The sequence below is a fragment of the Cavia porcellus genome, unplaced genomic scaffold (genome assembly GCF_034190915.1).
Source record: "Cavia porcellus strain 051 isolate PalLab524CR breed Dunkin Hartley unplaced genomic scaffold, mCavPor4.1 scaffold_2, whole genome shotgun sequence".
Taxonomy (NCBI): Eukaryota; Metazoa; Chordata; class Mammalia; order Rodentia; family Caviidae; genus Cavia; species Cavia porcellus.
Window position 1 is genome coordinate 25,152,190 of NW_026947485.1, and position 20,677 is coordinate 25,172,866.

The 20,677-nt window shown below is 38.4% G+C and overlaps 1 protein-coding gene across 3 annotated transcripts in view; it reads right to left on the minus strand.

Annotated features, from left to right (window-relative positions):
• The window catches only part of Rapgef5 (Rap guanine nucleotide exchange factor 5), a 267,972-nt gene that overhangs the window by 139,379 nt on the left and 107,916 nt on the right, over positions 1-20,677 (minus strand). For all 3 annotated transcript variants that reach the window (XM_003469825.5, XM_063234130.1, XM_063234120.1), the window contains one exon: positions 4,215-4,263. In XM_003469825.5, coding sequence (XP_003469873.3) covers positions 4,215-4,263 — 49 coding nt within the window. The remainder of the gene's footprint in view (positions 1-4,214; positions 4,264-20,677) is intronic.

Below are 20,677 nucleotides of genomic sequence, written 5' to 3' on the forward strand. Positions count from 1 at the left end.
ATGATCTGAAAGATAGCCTAGGATCCTTTTTTCTTCTTCTTTTTAATGGTACTGGAGATTAATTCAGCACCTTTACACGGAGCTACATCCTTAACTATGGTGAAACAAGGTCTCACTAACTTGTCGAATGGCCCAGGCTTAAACTTGCCACTCTTTACCTCACTTCTCAGAGACTTTGAATTACAAGCATCTACCACCACGCCCAGAAGCCTAGGTTTGTCTGATACAAACATTAATTATCTCAAAAGTGTCAATTTAGCCAGTGATCTACCAGTTGAACACATTTTCTTTTTCTTTTGTGGTATGTTATTAGGGACCCAACCCAGAGCTTCACCACCCTAGGCAAGCACTCTATCACTGAGCTACATGCCTAGCCCAAGTTGAACACACTCCTTAAAAATCCCTATACATCTTTCCACAGAATGTGACAAATTAGACCTGTGATGAGAACAAGAAAAGTAGAAAGAGATTAACCTTATTCATCCTTTGCTCATCCCAAAGTCTTATTATAAAGCTTTGGCAATTAAAACATGATACCATAGGTACAGGTAAATATATCAATAGAATACAGAGACCAGAAATAACCCCAAGTCCTTTTTTCCCCCTTTTCTCTCTTTCTCTTTCCCCTTTCACTTCCTTCCTTCTTCTCATATATGATTGAGTTATCAATATAGATGATAGCTATGCAGGCAGAGAATCCAGGGAACCCTCCTAGAATAATAGGCATAACACAATGAGAACATAAACCTTGATTTCCACCTCATTTCCACATATATAAAGAAATTGCAGATGACTTCAATGTGAAAAATACAACTTCAAGAGACTCTAATGCTAAGTGAAACAGAAGGATAATATAGACACAGGACAGTATATTGTGTTTCTCATATATGAGAAACCCAAAGTAAAAATAAGAGCAAAATGAAAGAGAGATGATAGGAAACAGGCAATAGACGCTATGAACATGGGAAGTGGGTCTGGGAGTGTGGCAAACAGGAGAAAAGAGAGTAAACTGGATTAAGACCCAATACATATATGTACCAGTTCCCCAAGATGAATGTATGTACCATGTAGCACAAATATATACTAATAAAAATACGAAAAAATGACCCCACTGAGCTATTCTACTTTGAGTAGGTTACTGTATGAAATTAGAAAAGAGCAAAAAGATCCATGTGTAGCAGTATGTGTTCAGGTAATTACTTTGTAATACGAAAAACCTTAAAAACACAAATATAAAATCAATTAATTATTGAAATAAATTTTATAGTATATACAGCTAATAAAATGATGGAAGTATCACTGATCAAGATTAATTCTATAAAAATGATTATACACAGTCACAGTAATCAAAACTGTACTGGTAAAAACCAGTGGAATCTGTCCAAAAGAAGAGAATACCTAGTAAGATATTCATACAAATAGACTCACAGGAGTTTTGACAAAGGTACAAAAGTAATTTAATTTGTAGAAAGATGATCTTTATGACAGCTGTTGTTAGATTAACTTTGTAGGTCAAAATAAAACAAAATACCTTGTACCTAAGTCTCATACTTTATATTAGAACTGACAGAAAATGGGCTCCCTTCTTTTATTTATTTATTTTATTTATTTTTTGTTTTTTTGAGATGAGGTCTTGGTACATAGTTTAGGCTATCTTCAACTCACTATGTAGCTCAAGCTGGCCTGGAAGTAGTGGTAATCCTCCTGTCACTAGTTCAAAGCCATCCTGAAGAGTGAGTGGGCCCTGTCTCAAAAAAAAAAAAGGCACTTGGCATCTATCTGTATTTTTATTACAAGTGTGTATAAGTCTAAAATTATCTTAAATTCCATATTAATAGAAATAAGCAGTAATAGCTGCATAGTAATAGAACTATCTGGAAATACAAACTACAAAAGTACAAGTAGTTATTTATATTGGTAAAGTGTGATTTTTTTCAGTTTCTTTTTCCTATATTAATGTATTAGAAATTCTTTTTCAATGAGCATGTACTACTATATTAATAAAGAATTAAGATTATTTTATTATAAAAAGAAAAATATATATGCTAGTATATATAATTTCACTATTTTACTATATTAAGTATTAAAAATTTTAAAAAGCTGCTTAATGTTCCATCACACTGGTCACTGATATAGGACAGGAAAATTTTCTACTGTTAATAGTTTTTTAAAAAAAAAAACCCTCAAGATATAACTCTCCCTGACTCCCGGGGTTGAAGGGTGTTTTGAGTCAGGGTCTTCTTACTATGTAGAGCTCAGGTTGGCCTTGAACTTACTATGTAGTCCAGGCTGATCTCGAATTCAAGGTGATCCTCTGTCCCAGCCTCCCAAGTGCTGGGATTACAGGTGTGTGCCACTTTTCCCAGCCAGCAAGAGAAATCTTTCTACCTTAACCTTCGCATGCATCCCTGACTAGGTCCTGTGACAGAGTTCTAGCCATGCAGGTCCTGGATCATAGTGTTAGTGACACTGGAACTGAACAGCTGCTATCAATTATGCCCCCATCATCCATATATGTGTGTGAGATCACTTTATTCTTTTCTTAAGATGTTGCCAGAGTTGTATTCATATTCCAAGCTTCACAGATCAATTAAATAAGAAAACCAGACATGCTAGCTTCATCTGGTGACAAGATCAATGAAATTGACTTTGTACCCATTTTTTTGTAATTGTAACATGTATGGGTCTAGCTTACTCATCTTCATTTCCCTTCACATCCTGCAGTTCAACCGTCTTAGCCAAACACCCACAGCCTACCCTCTTCCTGCCTTGTTCACCTGCCCTGGCCACTCTTGCCTCTTTGCTGCCCCATGCACGTCATGGGGATAATGCCTCTGCTCCAAGGCTCTTGTCTGGATATCTTCAGGGCTCACCCCATCAGAGGCCTTCCCACCCCAGTCTGGATAAATCCACCACCACTTCTTCCAACTTCCTCTGCATTTCTTGTTCTGTTTCTGGCAATGATACACTCAGCGGCCTTTTTTTTTTTAACTACTTCGCTATTTATTGAGGAACTTAAAAAAAAAATCCAAATGCTATCCTTCAATACACTGTCATCCCAAATCATAGAGATTTTAAGTTTTGTCTCTTTATCATTGTAAGAAACAAGATCATCTCTAGTGGCTTTAGGTGTAAGCCCTCCCTCTTACAGTCTTTCTATTGATGTCATTTTTTCTATGCTGACTTCCACCTTTGCAAATACCCACAATATAATGCTGTTTGCTGTTTAATACCCAGGATCGCTATTCTTTGCATCTGCTCTGGCTCTCTGAATTTATACCACCCAGTCTCCATGTCCTCCAAGTCAGTCAAATCAACAAAGAAAGTAACACGAATACAATAACTAGGTGTGTTTGATTCAAAAGTAACTGAAATGTAAAAAAATCTTGCTAATTGGAAAAAGAAAAATGCAGAATGTATGGCTTGTGTCAAGACATTTCTATTCCATATTTCTTCAAATTTTGTCACTACTTTGACATGAGCATAGTCTTTCTGCCTGAAAAGTCTTATTCCAATTTAACATTATCCAAGGACTTCCTTTCTGACTTTCATTCCATTCAGTGCAGTCCTCCCCTCTGAGCAGAGAGAAAGCACAAGATGCCTCTTTCTGACATTTCTTGTCTAAGCAAGCAGTTTTCTGCTTCAGTGAGTCACCATTTCATAGTAGATTTCAGCAAAGCATGTTTTCTTCTCCTTCAAAATGTATTTTAAAGTTGTATTTTTGTTTCTATCCATTAATTCTGTAGATTATATCTTACAGGTATGAGGTGTCTGATCCATGTAATCAGTTCAATGAAAACTGCTTGCTCTGAAATGTCATTAAACAAATTAGTTGTAGGGAAAAATACACTGAAGTAAACAAAAATATGTATAACCTTATAAAATACACCACTATAATATTCTTTGTTCTCTGTCATTGTGATATGTAATACAATGTGACTTGACAGATTGTTTTCAAGACTGCAGTGAACTACAAGTACATATTTAATTTTTTCTTGAAATCTTAAATAAGTTAGTGCAAAACAGTAAATTTATACTTTAAAAATTATAACACCTTTTATGTTACTTTGATGGTAGGATAATGGCTTTCAAGAACAGAGACACTTGTCATTCCACACCAAAGCATCCTGAGATACTCAACTGCATGCTTCCAGGCAGTATGTGACACATGGCCCACAGAATTATAATCTTCCACCCAGTAAGAGACCACTCACCAGACTTCCTTGCTTTCAAAGCGATAACAGCTGCTAGCTCTCTCTGCACCTAATAAAAAATTAGAGGAAAAATCAAATTAGAAGAAGAAAAAGGTAGCCACCGAAGTAGTACTTTGGTTTAGACATACAACCCACTTAAGAGCTGCCGCTAAATTTACTGGCACCCTTGTTTTGTTCTGTAGTAGAAAAACTTTTGCATAGGAATTTTCAGGCCAAAAATTCAGAAAAATCATAGTCACTAAATTTTTAAAAGGTAGTTGGCTTAATGTGTATATTGTGAAATATTGGGATACATGCCAGGATTAGCACTTCAAAAACATTACAATGTAATACAGAAATACTAATTAAGTTCCTAAAATATACGTGGTACTATAACAATGGCACTAAACAGTATTTGTCACTGAAAGGTACCAGCTCATGTGGAAATTCTAGAAATATTGAGATAGGTGCTTCTGTTTTAACCGGTTCTCTGTTCAGACTCAGTGTCACATTTACAAAAGTCACTTTGGATACTATGCCACCTAAAGCAACTGTGATTTGTAAGGCAGGTGAACTGTGAATTGCGGGGGTTGAGATGGAGAACATCCCCCAAGAGCCTCCTATGCTTTGGGGCTCTGTGCTGGATTTGAGGGGCGATGTAGCTGACTTGCTGGCAAGGGGTGGGGTCTGGTGTAAAGAAGCTGGTGGCTGGGGGGTGTGACCTGGAAGGGCGTATCTCCTTCCCTGCTTCTCCCGGCTCTGTTTCCTGACCACAATGATATGAGCGGCTTTTCTTCCCTCACCTATGCCCTTCTGCTGTGCTGTGCTGTCTTAGAGCCAGCTCATTGTGGACCAACTTGTAAGCCAAAATAAACCTGTCCTCCTTGAAGTTGTGGGTATCAGATATATTGTCTATGTGGAGACAGAGTGACTAAGAGAGGAAAAGGCAAGATGACCTTTAAAATCCTAAGTGTCTCAGAACTTATTTATCTTCCAAAAGTTTTAGCACTTCCATGCCCTCTTGTCTTCCCCACTGTGAATGCTTAAAAATCCTTCTTTAAAAGCAGTCTGAAGAACAGTAAAGGGACAAAAATTTAAACCACACTCACTTTCAATGATAACAGTAAAGTAATCTTTGGGAAATCTATGCTTGTACCAAGTAGAATTTCCTTAACGACCAAGCTCTTTCCCCTTTGGGACAGTATTAGAAGTGTGTGTGTGTGTGTGTGTGTGTGTGTGTGTGTGTGTGTACATGCCTGTGTGTATTTGGGTGTTTGAAGGTGCTAATGGTGGAGATTGGGATCAGCTGAATATATTACAGTAATGACACTTTAAAGGGAGAACATGGGAGTTCAAGGTTAAGCTGCAGATTTGCTATTCAAATTAATTTAATTTACATTCATTTACTGGAAGGCAGGAGCAGCAATGTGCTAGCGCCCCTGGAGACTGCACTCCTGAAGCCTTCCCAGTGGCCAGCTTCCTCCTACCCTGAGGAAGGCGGCTTGCCTGAGGCTGTTGTCTTTGCCCTGCTTTCCCCTGTAGGCTGGTGCAAATGCCATTCAAAAGCATACACTCTCCACTTAGCTGATTCTTCAGTGCCCGAGGACTCTCTCAGGACAGTCAGAACAACAGCAAGAAGGCAGTCATCCCCTGTTCCCAACCTTGAGAGCTTGACTCTAAAAATGCTCATGATTAGTGGGTGGGGAAAGCAACTGGCAGGCACAAAAGAGATGCAGGACCACACAAAACCTTTATAAACATGTGGAGATAAATTTAAAAAAAGCAACAAAATTAAAATATCAGTCATTGCCTACTTTATATTTTGAGCTACTTGGGTGTAAGATACCTGGGTGTAAGACAAAGATGAAGATTCTGAACATTCATTGGGACCCTGCCAATGGCTTCCCATTCCCTGATCTCGCAGGGAAGAATCCACTGTGACAACAGAGATGGAAAATGATGCATGAAAATGAAAGTGGATGGAAAATGAAGTGGATTACTTCTTTGTTCACAGAGAATCAAACACAAGCATTCTCCTGTAATCCCAGCACTCAGGAGGCTGAGGCAGGAGGATCGTTGCAAGTTCAATACCAGCCTGAGCCACAAAGTGAGCTCAAGGCCAGCCTGAATTGCCTAGTGAGACCCTGTCTCAAAAAGGCAAAAACAGGGCTGGGGATTTAACTCAACGGCATAAGCACCTGCCTTGTAAGCAGGCAGTCGTGAGTTCAATCCCTGGTACCAATAAAAAAAAAAAAAAAAAAAAAGGCAAAAACAAACAAAAAAGTCTTCTTCACTCTTCTATTTCAGTTTTTCACATGTGAATTCCTTCAACAGGATCTAAGTGTTTCCTTCACTAATTAGAACTAAAGCTCAAAATATAGAGTTGACAAATAGGAAAGTATGTCCTTAACACTGTATCTTTTTGACAACTTGATGCAGAAAGAAAGGAGGAATGAGATGAGGAAGAAAACAACAGAGCATTTCGAGGTACCACAAAAGTGAGAGACATGCAGTGAGAAAGGCAAGAACAAATCTACATTTAGTTTTGAAAGAACCTAAACTTTTTTTCCACCTAAAATAAATGAGATTCCTATACACACTGTCTCTTCTTTGCCTCTATAGTGGGAGGGTATGTTTTATGCCAGGTGGGATGTAGTCATAGTGATGAAGTTTGGGTAACAGACGCTTAAGTATATCAGCTCAGCAATTTACACAGCAGGATGTAGAAGACACCCCCCCCCCACCAGGGGAGTTTGTGGTCTGGATGGTACAAAGGGGAAATAATCAGAAAGGATAAATCTGTTTCCGTCTCTTTGGAGGAGCTCCAGTTTCACCTTAGATATCATCTTCTGTCTTCCATGACAGACTCTTCAGCCTTCCATCAGACTCATCTGTCTCCTGATACAGACTTGCATGGGACACTGCGGCAAGCTCCAGACTTGGGCCTGAATCCTTCACTCTCCAGGGTGCAGACACCCTCTGCATGCTCCCTCGTCTGACTCTGTCTGTGGGTGGCCATTATAAGCCAATCTTGTAAATTCTTACACATTTGTATATCTTGGGTTATATCTGTTTCTCTAGTAAAACACTGATATATATAGCTTCCATATTTCTTCTCCAGGATGGAAAAGATTTTTAATAAGAAAACCCAAAGGGACCTGGGGCTGTAGCTTAGTGTAGAGCACTTGCTAGCAGGGTGAAGCCCTGGGTTGATTCCCAGCAGTGTACAATACCAACAACACAGCTACACTGTTCTTCCTATAAAGCACAAGAGGGAAAGCATCGGTCGAGCACGCCTTGGTGTGTGCACACGCCTCTTATATGCTCACATAGCATCTTCTCAGATCTTTAACACACGGCAATCACATAATCACTTTAGATTTTGTGGCTGATGTCTGTCTCTGGTGCTGGAAGATCATTGAGCAATATTTTCCATAGCAATCGACACTTGTTCAGTGACTCACATCACATAGATACACAGACAATGCTTAAGAAAATATAGAAAGGACCTAAGGAAGTGAAGTGGCTCAAAGTAGAGAGGACAAGAAACTTGTAAAGAGCAGACAATCCCCTGCCCTAAGCTATTCCCATTAGATATCTTCAAAACATGTTAGAAGGACTCAAAGTCCCCTTTACAAAAATTGTGGGGTTTACATTGAAAAAACAAAGTCTTTGAGCCACTGCCTAAACAGAAGCTAGAATTTTCTGGCCGAGGGACCTGTGGGCACTGGGAGAGAAATGCTACCCTCCAACACTGTCAAACCTTCATGCAGAGGATGAGGAGCCAGCTAAGTTCTGAACTTCACTTTCTAAGAGACCTTGAGCAAGAACCTCACAGTGAGACACTCCCACACCGCTGCAGGGCTGAGGAGTCTCACAGGACATGGGTCACTTTCTTCTACACCTACTTCAATTGTGAATCAAACTTAGATCCTCTCACCATGCAGACAACAGGACCCTCTTCTGGGGCGGGGGGGGGGGGGGCTTGAGAAGTCGTGTGAAAGCCACAAACCACATTCTGACATGGACTACTGTTTTTTTATATAATGTGAAAGCTGAACCAGTGCCTCAGTAATTAGAAGAAACCTAAATTATTATGTTGGTCTTTCCTTTTAGTAATAGTAATCCATAGTAATCTTCTACTATGATCCATAACTCTTTTCTTAACCCTATTGAGCTAACTGTATTTCAGAATTCAATACTGTATACATTTTACAAAGTTATCCTCTCTAAAACATACCCTCAATGAAATCCAGAGCAGCAACTTGTCAGACACATTAATATTTCTGTGATGAAACATGTGATTATTTGCACCAAATGGGACAAAGGAAGACTAGAAAAAGTGCCAGGGTTTAATACCAAAAATGTTCAATTTTGGTTAGATTTTGCCACCAAGTATAAAATCCTTGTTTTCCAGAGCCTTTTTATTTCAGAATTGTGAACCTCTGCTGCCAGATTAGGCAGCACACACTTGAAATCTCAGCACTCAAGAGGCTAAGGCAGGAGGCATGCCATTTGTTCAAAGCCAGGCTGGGCAACACAGTGAGTCTAAGTTCAGCCTGATTTCAGAGTGAGACCTTGTCTCAAAACAAACACAAAAACAAAAACCCTCTGATCAGTTTATACTAAAAAATTTATCTCCTTTATTATTCTAATGTCTCCTGTTGTCCAAGGGCTATTTAGAAAAGTACTTTTGTCTATTAGGAGAAATTCTCTTTAAATAGCTTGGATTTTTATCTATTTCAATAGTTCAAACCTGACTTCCACGTTAAGATCACTTGGGAGGGTTTAAAGAATACTGAACCACCCTGATGAACAATGAAATCAGTATCTCGGGAGTGAGGAGCTGCAATCTGTTCTTTCCTGGCCCCCATGGACTCCGGGTTTGCATTCAGGGCTGGGAACAGGACATATTAGTTGTTCTGAGGCTCCACATTTCAATCTTAAGCTCACCCTGTCTGACAATAAATCTTTAATTTTTATTTTGCTCTCCTCTAATTTAATTCATTTGTAAAGGAACACGGCCTTCGCTATATCTTAGAGATAAAATTATGCCATAATCCAATCAAATGATTAGATTTACTTACTGTATCAGCAGGTTGACAGACTCAAGTACAAGGAAAATGGCAAGGAAGCTTTTTACCAAGCTTCAATTTTAATTTAAATGTAGTTTCCTCAATACAGAAAAAAATCTGCATAATTCAAACCACATGCATTTAAGGGCTTCTTTGCCCTTGTGAATATGTAAGTAGAGGATGATCCAGGTACTAATAAGACATAGCCCTAATTTTTCCCACTCTCCTGCTTACCAATCAGAAACAATGTCAGAAACATGTTGACAGGTTTTGGCTTTCTATCTTAATAGAACTGATCACCAAAAATGCCCTGAAATTCAGTAAGAATCAGAGCCAGTCTTATTTCTAGCATTCTGCCTTTTTCCCCCCCTGGCACTTTACTAATGCTTTGAGCTTGAAAACCCAAATGCTCACAAAGCTGTTTTGCATCAAAAGCTAAGAATCAAGAGGCAACAATATGTGTAAAATGAAAACTCTGAATGCCAGAAGCTTCTAGTGGGGGAGATGGACTGAGAAGACATGAGCAGGCTTTGTGGACTAAGAGACCCTTGAAATGAAGCAAGGAGCCAGATAGAAAGTCAAAGGTCATTCTGGAAGACAGACTAAGCCTGGCAAAGGTCAGAACTAAGCAAAGAGTAGTCCTTACATACTAATTTTAGAAATTACATGACCCACGAGCTCCTTAAAGGTTTTTACTAAATCTAGACACATTTAAATTTTGATACCACGATAGAAATGTTTTACAAACACAGAGCCCATTTTCTTAATATCTTAAACGTAAGAAGAAACATAATCTGGTACTCTTCCATGATTTATTTCCAAACATACTAAACTTTTAAACCATGATAATACCTTAAGCTACTGTGATTTTAAGATTTGTAGAAAGAAAATGCGTCTATAATCAATCAATGTCCTTTTATACAAGACACAAACTGAGCAACAATGGTGGCTAGACTTTCTCCTATGAAGAAGTATGCTTCAAATGGCTAACAATTTTCTTTGTTTTTCAGAGCTCTGTTTTCCCATTAGCAAGTTCATTATTTTATTCTGATGAGTTCACATTGCCACAATTCTGAGGCGTGGGCAACCTTGTGATTACCTTTTAATGTCAACCAACACTTTATTCCACTTAACAGTTTATTTAATAAATAGTTGTTTCCCCAATATTTGCTATACCATCAAAGAGGTGTTTGTTAAAGATACTGGGAAGATAAAATACACTTACGCTTACTCATCTGTTTCAAAGCAATTAGGGATATGTAAGAGTCTCTTACACGGACTATTTTGTTGAATGTGGACAGATACGGTGACTAATTTTATTATCACTAAGAAAGGCCATTCTTAGACTTAGTTGGCCTTCAACTTCAGACTATATCTTTATAGCCTGAATCTAACAAAAGAAACTGGAGAAAAGTCCTACCTTTAGATTTGGGAGGAGGGGTTTACCGAGTATCAAACTCACGAAATTGGACTTGCCAGGCAAGTGCTTATGCCACTGAGCTAGATCCCCAGCCCTACCTTTAGATTTTGAAGAGTCTGTTATTTAAGTCTTATCCACATATTATCTCATTTGACAAAGGCTCACATTAAAAGGACTTAATACTAGTTGATCATAAGCACAGAATGACTTTACAATGGGGATAGAATTACCTTTTTGGAAATAATTCTACAGGATATTCAGATTACAAAACAATAATGGACTCCAATACTTGAATCTATTTGTTTTGTGTACATTTTATTTAAGTTCAAAGGCATACAGAGTATCTATATGAAAACAAGAAGAGAGTCACTTCCTGGTAGTTAAACTTGATGGATGGGTAAACATTTCTGTGTACCTTGTCCCCCTTGCACTATTCAACACTTCCTTAAAATATGTTTATAAGCCAGGTGTGGTGGCACATACATGTATATCATCCCAGAATTTGGGAGACTCAGGCAGAATTGTTATGAGTTTGGGTTATATAGTGAAGTCAAGGCCAGCCTAAACTACTGCATAGCAAGACCTTGTCTCCAAAAAAAAAAAAAAAAAAAAATATATATATGTGTGTGTGTGTGTGTGTGTGTGTGCTTATTTATTAGGAAATCCATGTTGGTCACCAATAGAGCTTTGGTGAAATCACAGCTCAAAGAAGAGAGCAGCTTTGAAAACCAAAGGAGTGGATATACATATCTGCTCTTTTGATAAGATGTTAGGGTATTATTAACTTGTACTTTTTTATTGCTGTTGAATTTCTGTAGCTTCTCCTGTTCTATGTGCCATAAAATTCATGAGTTTTGCACAGCAAGCGATGACTTTCAACAGTTATTTTTCATTTGTTTATTGAAATTGGCACCTTTTTTTTTTTTTTTTTTTTGCATGGTAGTATCACTCACTGACCAGATATCTAAAATACAGATCAGAGTTTTAAGGAGCAAGGGTACACTTGTCATTAATTATGTTTACATCATTAAATCTCCAAGTTTTATGTCTCAAGTTACTTTTTCCTATTTTCTGGTAAGATCAAATTATTCTAAAATCCATACAACATTGTAAATAAGTCTTCAATGGATTTATGTGATAAAGTTTATCTAAGCATCTTCAAAGAGACAATTTAATTCTCACTATGCCTTTTAATCCATATTATACATCATTCCTTATATGGAGAATGCCTTTTTTCCCAATCACTGTGCTTTTGGAGAGAACACTGTAACTACAGCAATAGTACAACTATACCAGCAGTCAAATCCCAAGCTTCAGGGATCCTCTATGGAGGGAAGTCTCCCACCTATAGGGAGAGGTTCCTGTGGAGCCTTGTAGGGATGTTGCATAAGAAACATTCATGTTGGAATAAACACAGATTAACTAAGACCCTCCTCAATTAGAAAGTCTATCTACAAAAACTGCAGAACTTAAGATCCAAAAGCCTACAATGGGAATAGGAAATCTTCTGTTTTATGCCAAGCTTGAGAGCAGCTGGAGGATTCCAGATGGTAAGGTGGAGTCACAGCCCTGTTTCACAGGACTGTGGATTAAATGAGCTAATAGGTACAAAGCACCAAGAACAGTGCTTGATGATGAGTAAGTGTTGTGTGAGTGTTAGCTATCAGTGCCATCAAGACAATATAATTCGTATCACTGAGCTGAACAGCAGAGGAAAGGAAACCCTGTTTATGGTTTGGAACTAAAATGTCTCCTGAAAATCTCATGTGTTTAGAGGTGAGGCTTGGGGGAGGTGATTAAATCATAGGGGCACGCTACTCATCCACAGATTAACCCACAGATGACTTGATAGCTGAATGTGTTGTCAGGTGGTGGCACTAGTTAAAGGCCAGTACTGGAAAGGGGTCTAAAGGCTATATTCTTGGCCCTGGCTCCTCTTTTGGCTTTCTGCTTCCTGGGTGCCATGAGGTGAGCAGCTTTCTTCCGCCAGGCATCCCACCACGTCATTGCTGTCTGGGAGCCAGACAACCATAGACTGCACACTTTGAAGCCATGAACCAAAATAAACTTCTCTTTAAGTGGCAGGTGTTGGGTATTTTGTTCTAGTGACAGGAAAGTAACTAATTAACATCCAGTCTTTGTTTTAATTTTTGAAATCTTAAGCTCTTTCTCCCCACTAAATTGCAAACTCCTGACAATAAGCATTGCTTCCACTCAGTACATTTCACCTACCAAGCCCACTCCCAGGGCAACTAGCACAAAAGGGGCAGAAATGTTCCATTGAAAAATCTTCAACAGAACTGAGGATGGGATTTGGTGGTAAAGGGTTTGTGTAGCGTGCAAAGGCCCCAGTATGTGTGTGTGTGCACACACACATACACACACACACAGCAAAGCCAAAAGCAGGCATCACTAGTGCTTCAAGTGCTTATATTTTCAGACTTCAAAAATAAACTTAAATCTTCACAGAACTCTGGAAGCTTTCATAAATGTATGAAGACAGACTTTAGTTGAAGAAATTCACTTTGAAACATCAGAGGTATCCCTGACATAACTAGCTTTGGCCTGGCGATTTCTGACATTCTAGAGAGAACTACTACATTATGAATCAAGGGATTACAAACATGCATTCGACAAGGAGTGTATATTAATTTATATCTCTGCCATAGCACATTAGTACCTGTGAACTGCTTAAAATGATAGCCTCTAGTTCTCTCATTTTGCTATGGGTTAGAAATCCAGGTACAACATGGCTCAACTGGGTCTTCTGCTCAGCACCTTAGGAAGCCAAACTCAAGGTAGACAAAGGGCTGAACTCCTTACTGGAGGCTCTAAGTGAAAATCTGCTTCCCACTTCATTCAGGATATTGACAACTCCCATTTCTTCACGGGAGTATCTGTTTCTTGCCCGATTGTCATTTGCAAGCTTCCCTTAGCTCCTAGAGGCCTCTCAATGATACTTGCACACAGGCTCCTGCATTTCATGGCCAGCAATGACCTGGATCCTTCTCAGGTTTGGAATTTTTCTCTTCCTCCCTCTGCCACTTCTTGGACCCATTCAAGGGCAAGGTCTCTGCAGCTAAAGGCTTGTGATCGGACTGGCTCCACACAGACAATCCACGTTGACAGTTTTATTTATAAGTATCTTTTGACTGTCATATAATGCTTATAGATCCCAAGAAGGTTATCTTTGCAGGATCACCTGCTTATCACGGAATAATGCAGATCCTCATTTTGAAAAGTTACTTCTCAAGCCTTTTAGGGCCTTAGAGTAACTTGAGAGTAGAGTCTAGCTCTAGAATGATTTGCCTGCTATAAAATCATTATCAGATCACACCAAATTCTCTTTCCTCCTACAATTTTCTCTTGCTCTATCTCAAGTCAAAGCCAGGAACCCCAAATTCATCTAAGATTAATTAATCCATTCATTTGCACACTTCCCATTTCCCTTTGGATGGCTCAAATCCTTCATAAAACTACCTAAAATGTTCCAGCAAATAACAAGATTCATTTCAAGCATATTTTTGATTTTGCAATGAAAAAAAAATCCTGACATCTTTATGTTCAAGTTGAATGATCCAAATGTCAGATAAAGGAAAAGGAAATTGCAAAGCATGATCCACATACTGAAAACTGTCAAGATTTACCATAATTTTGACATTCACAAATACAGAAAAGAATTCATGCTATTTCTACCCAGTATCCACATGAAAATGTCACTTCTTGATTTGCACAATATAAGATAACAGAAATTAATTTAAAATTTATGTTATTTTGTCATTGCCAAAAGTGTAAGTAATTGTCACTGTTTTATGTGTCCTAGTCCTTCTCCATATATGGACATACTATGCAATGCTATGAAACTGACTCACCTATGGAAAATTCCATTTCATGTAAAGCAACTGTAAGAAGTGCTATTTTAAATACATGCAGAGAGAAGCAGCCCAGTATGAAATGTTTGCAGTCATCCTGTTACAGGACCTTCATGAAGGATCACTATAACACTTCACAAACCTAGGACTATCAATATCAAGAACTCAATATGCTTCTGTTCATTCTCAACTTAAAAAGTCTATTATTTTCTATGTGTTTTTGTTAAAATCAGAGAGGTCTTCGCCATCTTGAGAATACATACCCAAATATATAATATTATATATGCACAAATACAACCACAGCCCTCTTGTTCTGTTTGCAAGGAATTCATTGAAACATATATTCCTTGTGAGTGGGCTCGGTTCATGCTCATCCATCTGTATGTACATATATATGTATGTATTTGGTGCTAGGGATTGAAATCAGAGCCTCATCCATGCTGAACAGTTACTGTACCACTGAGATATACCCCAGCTTCTTTTTTTATTTTTATTTTTTATTTATTTATTTTTTTTGTACCAGGGATCGAACTCATGACCTCGCGCTTGCCAGGCAGGCACTTATGCCGCTGAGCTAAATCCCCAGCCCACCCCAGCTTCTGAAACAGGACCTTTTAGTAGGCAAAGCAGTGTACGTTATACTGTTCACCAAAACAAAATTCTCAGCGCTGGGGCTGATTAAATTCCCACATAATCTGGGTAGGCTCAGAGAAGTTCTTTGGAATTACTGATGATTGCAAATTAATTTTTTAAAGGTGGGGAAGTGTGTATTTTATGATATTCCCAAAAGGGAGAAATCAATCCTGGTGGAAAACAATTACAGAATTATAACATTTTTCACACACAAGGGATAGGAGTAGGCCACTGAACAATCTGTTGAGGTTCTGACAGCCAGAGGTACACGAAGTGTTACAGTGTGACTCTACCTAAGGAGTCCAAATGAGCTGAAGACCTACAGCCCGCAGGCCAAGTCCTTCAAACACTCGCCAGATGAGGGCAGCACTGGAGCACAAGCAGGGAAGGTTTCATAAGCTCTGCAGCTCCTCACACAAAACAGAAATAGGACACTAGCAATGTAGTAGGGCTCCACTGATGCTTTTTAAATACTTCTGGAAACCAGATCTGACTCCTCAGGCGGGTTCTCTTAACTTTTGTCAAAACAATATACCTGGCTCTTCCCAAAATCACACAGCAGCTACTAAACCACTGGAAGGAATGAAGCCAGCCTAAAGGTTCCAAGTAGGAATTTCATGTTCCCCACAAGGAAGAAATACAAAGTAATAAGAAGTTGATGATCCTGAAGCAGCCAGACAGAGGTTAGTCACTCCCAGGGAAGGATCTTTCTCCTATTGTCTGAACAGACAAGCCTGCTCAGGTCTGTGGCAGGCCGAGGGAAGGAGATTAACTCCGCTCCATTTCTCCACTCTCCATAAAGAAAGGGGCAGATAGCCAAGAAAGGAGATAAGTGGATTCAATTTAAAAATCATTTCTAAATGTGATTTTTAAAAGCATCATTTGATTGTGCTCATCATGTACTCTTTCACTGCTGCTTACCTAAAACTCCTCCCAGGCCTTGCTAAATTGGCATATGGCCTCTTAAACATGTCTCTAATATTGTTTTCAAAGATTCATCAAAATCCAATCTCATGTCGTTCCTGCTTTTGGAACCAACACCAATCTGGAAGTTTCCAACTTAAAAAGCTGTCCCTACTCTCTTTAGATACTACTGCTCTAAAAGCAATTACTCCAGAGTTTCAAATATAAAAACTGAGTCAGCTAGAAGGATTAAAGGAATCCCAACCACTTTACACCCTCCCTGCTCCAAGAAAGGATGTAAGCAGAGTCCTGTTAAAAGAGCCACTGCAAAGAAAATGAAATTTTAGGTGAGAAATGAAACACGGCAAAGGGAGGAGGAGCTTTATATGCATGAAAGGAAAACACGAAAGAAAAGAATCAAGAAGTCAGAGGAATGAGACGTTGGCAACGGTGGGTCTTTGAATTCCACAGGGTCAGACTTTCAAGGACAGGACAATCAGTTCTCAAGAAGACCTGGCTCCTGGTAGCTCTGTAACAAGTAGTGTTCAAGAGAATTCTAAAGAAAAGAAGAAAACAAAGACACATCTTTTGCAATGGAAACGGGACCAAGAGTTGGAGGGAGAAGAAAGGAAGGGAATGATGAGGAAACTAAAAAGAATTAAGATGTGCTATGTACATGTACCACCCCACTCCAAGTGAATATAATCATTATGTACTAATAAAATAAAAACTTGAAAAAGAAGGCATGGGAGAAAAATCAGATAAGTTTCACGCAGGTCTTAGTTAATAAGAATACAATTGATCTGCTTATCTATAAAGTACCATTCCATATGGGGCAAAAATGAAAATAAGACATAAGAAAGGATGTTAAAAAGTCTAGGGGAACAAGCTCACAATCGATGTAAAACAGGCAGATTTGCACCACAACGTCTAGACACTAAGCAAAGAAGACACTTTCGTGAAGTTGACATGATATAGCAGGTAGTTATAATCACTTGGTCTTTTCTATAGAAAAGCAAAGAATAAATTTCAGATATACTGGTCTCTAATCTTTGCACCAAACGTTATACATTCTAACACTAGTTCTTTGCTTCTTGGGGTATTAGCTCCTTCTAAAATTTCCAAGACTTGTAGCAATCATCTTATATAATGAGTCTTTAATGGGCAGGTAAGATTTTAGCTCAGTGGTATTTGTCGTAAGACTAATGAATTGTACCTGAAAACCCACAAGAAGGAATTAGAAAATACCACTGAAAGCCTCAAAGACAAAAAGTTCTACATAAACATTGCACGAACTGAAAGCATGGGAATAGAACAGAATCACACAGATGGAGGATGCTAAGTGGATGGAAATGGTGAATGGACTCAGTCTTACGAGGAATACAAGGGTGAAGAATGAGCACCTAGTTATACAGCATTAGTGTACAAGACGTTCTAATCCTCACTGCTTGCGCTTCATGAATTCAGAACATGTCTCTGCCATTTAATTTATTTCATTTTAAAGAGGAAAAAAGCACAGAAAAAGCAATCAAATAAATAGACAAACAAAAAACAACAACAAAAGCCAACAATATCAGCAACAACATCAACATTCTTTGCCATTTTAATTTCTCTCTGAATTTATGGTTATGAACTAGCACCATGAGTATCTTGTTCTAGATTCTCAAGACTGTCTATCACTTGCCAAGTCACGGTGGACTTCGCTGGACCAAGCAGCTCATGGACCTGCCCCTTTGTAAATGCCCCTCATGTCTATGCAGCCAAACAGGCATCCAATGTATACCATTCACAACACAGCCTGATGTGCATCATTTTAGGAACTTGACAATTAGGTTGTGAACAAAAATCACGAATTTCACCTACGTCCAGATATATGTTGATGTTTCTTTAGCTCTATGATTCTCATATGAAAACTCAGTCTTAAGAAATACCCACAAGATGGAAGCATAGAATCAGTTTCTAACTCCTATGTAAGGAGGTCTGTGTTTCCATTTGCTGTTTTTGGATATCTGCCAAACACATCTCAGTTATTTTAAGGTTTCAAAGTCCAGCTTACTTCCTTAATGTACATCCTTAATAACTATGGCATTGAAAGCAACATATAATGTACCAAAGATTTCCTTACATTTGCTTTAGTTTTGAGTAAGCACACTCCTAGACTGTAACATGAACATATAAAAGTTACTTCACTGCTTATTAATAATCCATTTGTCATGAACACTAGAATTAATGTTTAAAAATAAGATAATGCATCAAGGTTGGAAAGGACTGATAAGCTGGAAAATTCAAAAGCCCTTTTTGCTGAACAGTTTTACTGAGCCTGGATTTCATCACCAGAGACTCCGAGTGAGGGAAAAGGAAGCTTTTAAGTTAACAAACTGACTGGAGACATTGAAAAAAAAAAGAGGCTACCAAGGCAAGGTAGAATCCATATGTGTCTCAGGGGAAGTCAAACAGTTTTCAGATAATAATTCCCAGAGTGACTGTAGAGACTTTATCTGAGGAAGAGCCTAGCTTCCTCAGGGTGAAAACGTTTTCAGTACCTAGTATTTTATATGTCAGGTACTCAGGAGGGTCACTGTTTCCTGAGAATCACTAGAAACATGGCTGGAACATTTTAATCATTCACGTTTGTGTAAACTTAATAACGCTGTCTGACCAAATCACAAAGACATCTTCTCATGCACTGTATTCTCATGTTCCTTTAGCATGAAAACTCATTTTGAATTCTCCTACAGAATAGAATTTCAGGTACTATTGTTTTAGGGGGCAGGACTTTGCTCCCTTGAACCTGATGAGGAGGGAAAGGACTAGGAAAAAAACTCCTGGGGATAAACAAATGCAGATTTCTTTAAAAACAGCCATATACAAACGTCCAAAGTTTGAATTTAAAAGGTGCACATACAAGAGGGCAGAGTGAACTTTACTGCTAGAAACTCCTGCCCCTGGGTCAATACTCCCCAAAACGTACAAATCCTCAGAAAGGACATTAGTTAACCCTCCAAGCTAGTGCGTTATGGCTGTCACTTTTGCTTTCCTTTATCACCTTTAGGGTTCTGGTGGTGAGAACTATTACTTGAGTGGTGAATGTGGCCTTCCTTCCTGCATAGATTTAGCACCTAGGTGACTTAATCTGCCACTGCCAATAGCAAAAAGCACATTCTGAAGAGATATTGGAGCACAACAGTTCCTTAACCAATACTGTGGATTGAACAATGGAATTTTAGAACCTGGAGGGACTTAACAGATGGTCTAGTTCAACCTCATTCGGCCAAGAGCACACTGCTAGAAAAAATAAGAATCAAGGTCTTCAATCTTAGATAAGATATATATTTTTTGTGCTATTTTAGATTAACTATCAATTTTTTTAAATGAAAATCTGTCTTCCGTCCTTTATTTTCAGGTATAAGAACCATTCCAGCAACTTAACTTGATTTATTTGGTCTCTTAGCTGAGGAATTTTCCCAGTAAGATTACTTCACCTAGATCTATTGTGTATGATTCTTGAGTTTGACTTTCCCAGTAAAAACCATTTGGTTGTTTCCCCTTCCCTTCTCTTCTCATCTCCATAGCCTCTTACTATGGGCTCTACCATCCACTCCGCACTTCCATCTGCAGTGTCTCTGTAACCCTAAACTAGCGAGTGCCAGACTTTTGTTTCCAGGTCTTTCCTGAATACTTACACGTTCTTACCGCCTCAAACTCAGTATGCTCCTTCATCATCTCTTTTCTACATATTTTATTCAACATTTTAGAGTATCACCATGTATCTATGCATTTTCACTTGGAATTTAATCATCTGATTCCCTGTCTACCTTTAGCCAGGCCTGTTGATTTTTTAAAAACTTATTGTGCTACTTTGTGACCTTATCTTTCTTTTGGTTCCTATAAAACCCAGCATATCCTAGATTTTTATCAGTCTTCCACGGCTTTCCCGATCTCTAACTCTTCACATTTCTTAAATATCTATTTTATCACATTAACCTCTAGTTCAAAAATATCCTTCACACTCTTCTCTAGGACTTTTTCTTCTAATCAGATGTGTCTAGTTGCTATTTTCCCATTGTACCTTCTCGTTCTTATATCTGCATGCAATAAATTCCATGACTAGAGCATACCTTCCCAATAATCAACCACTTACTCAAGATGTTCAGTAGCAGCTCAAGCACAGCCTCCTCCATGAAGCTTTCTGCTACTTCTTATGCATTTACTACCTACATGACACTTCTTTTAGTGTTCAGCTTTCAAACACTTCTTATGTTAACTTTGTAAGTATATGTTCTTGTCTTCTCGATTACGACTACATCAACTAAATCTTACATGTCTTTTGCCATTTCTGAAACTATATTACACTATGAAAAAAATAAATGATGCATAGTAGTTAAGAAAACATGATTAGGAGTTTTAAAAATTCTGAGTTCAAATTCTACCTTTATTCGTCTCTATCTGGTTGAAGTTATTAACCTCTGTAACCTCTTCATTGTGTGTGTGCAGGTGTGGAGAGAAAGCATGTGTACTAGATGGTTTAACAGAACATATGTGTATAAATACATGGTATTTAACACAGCACCTGGCTCACAC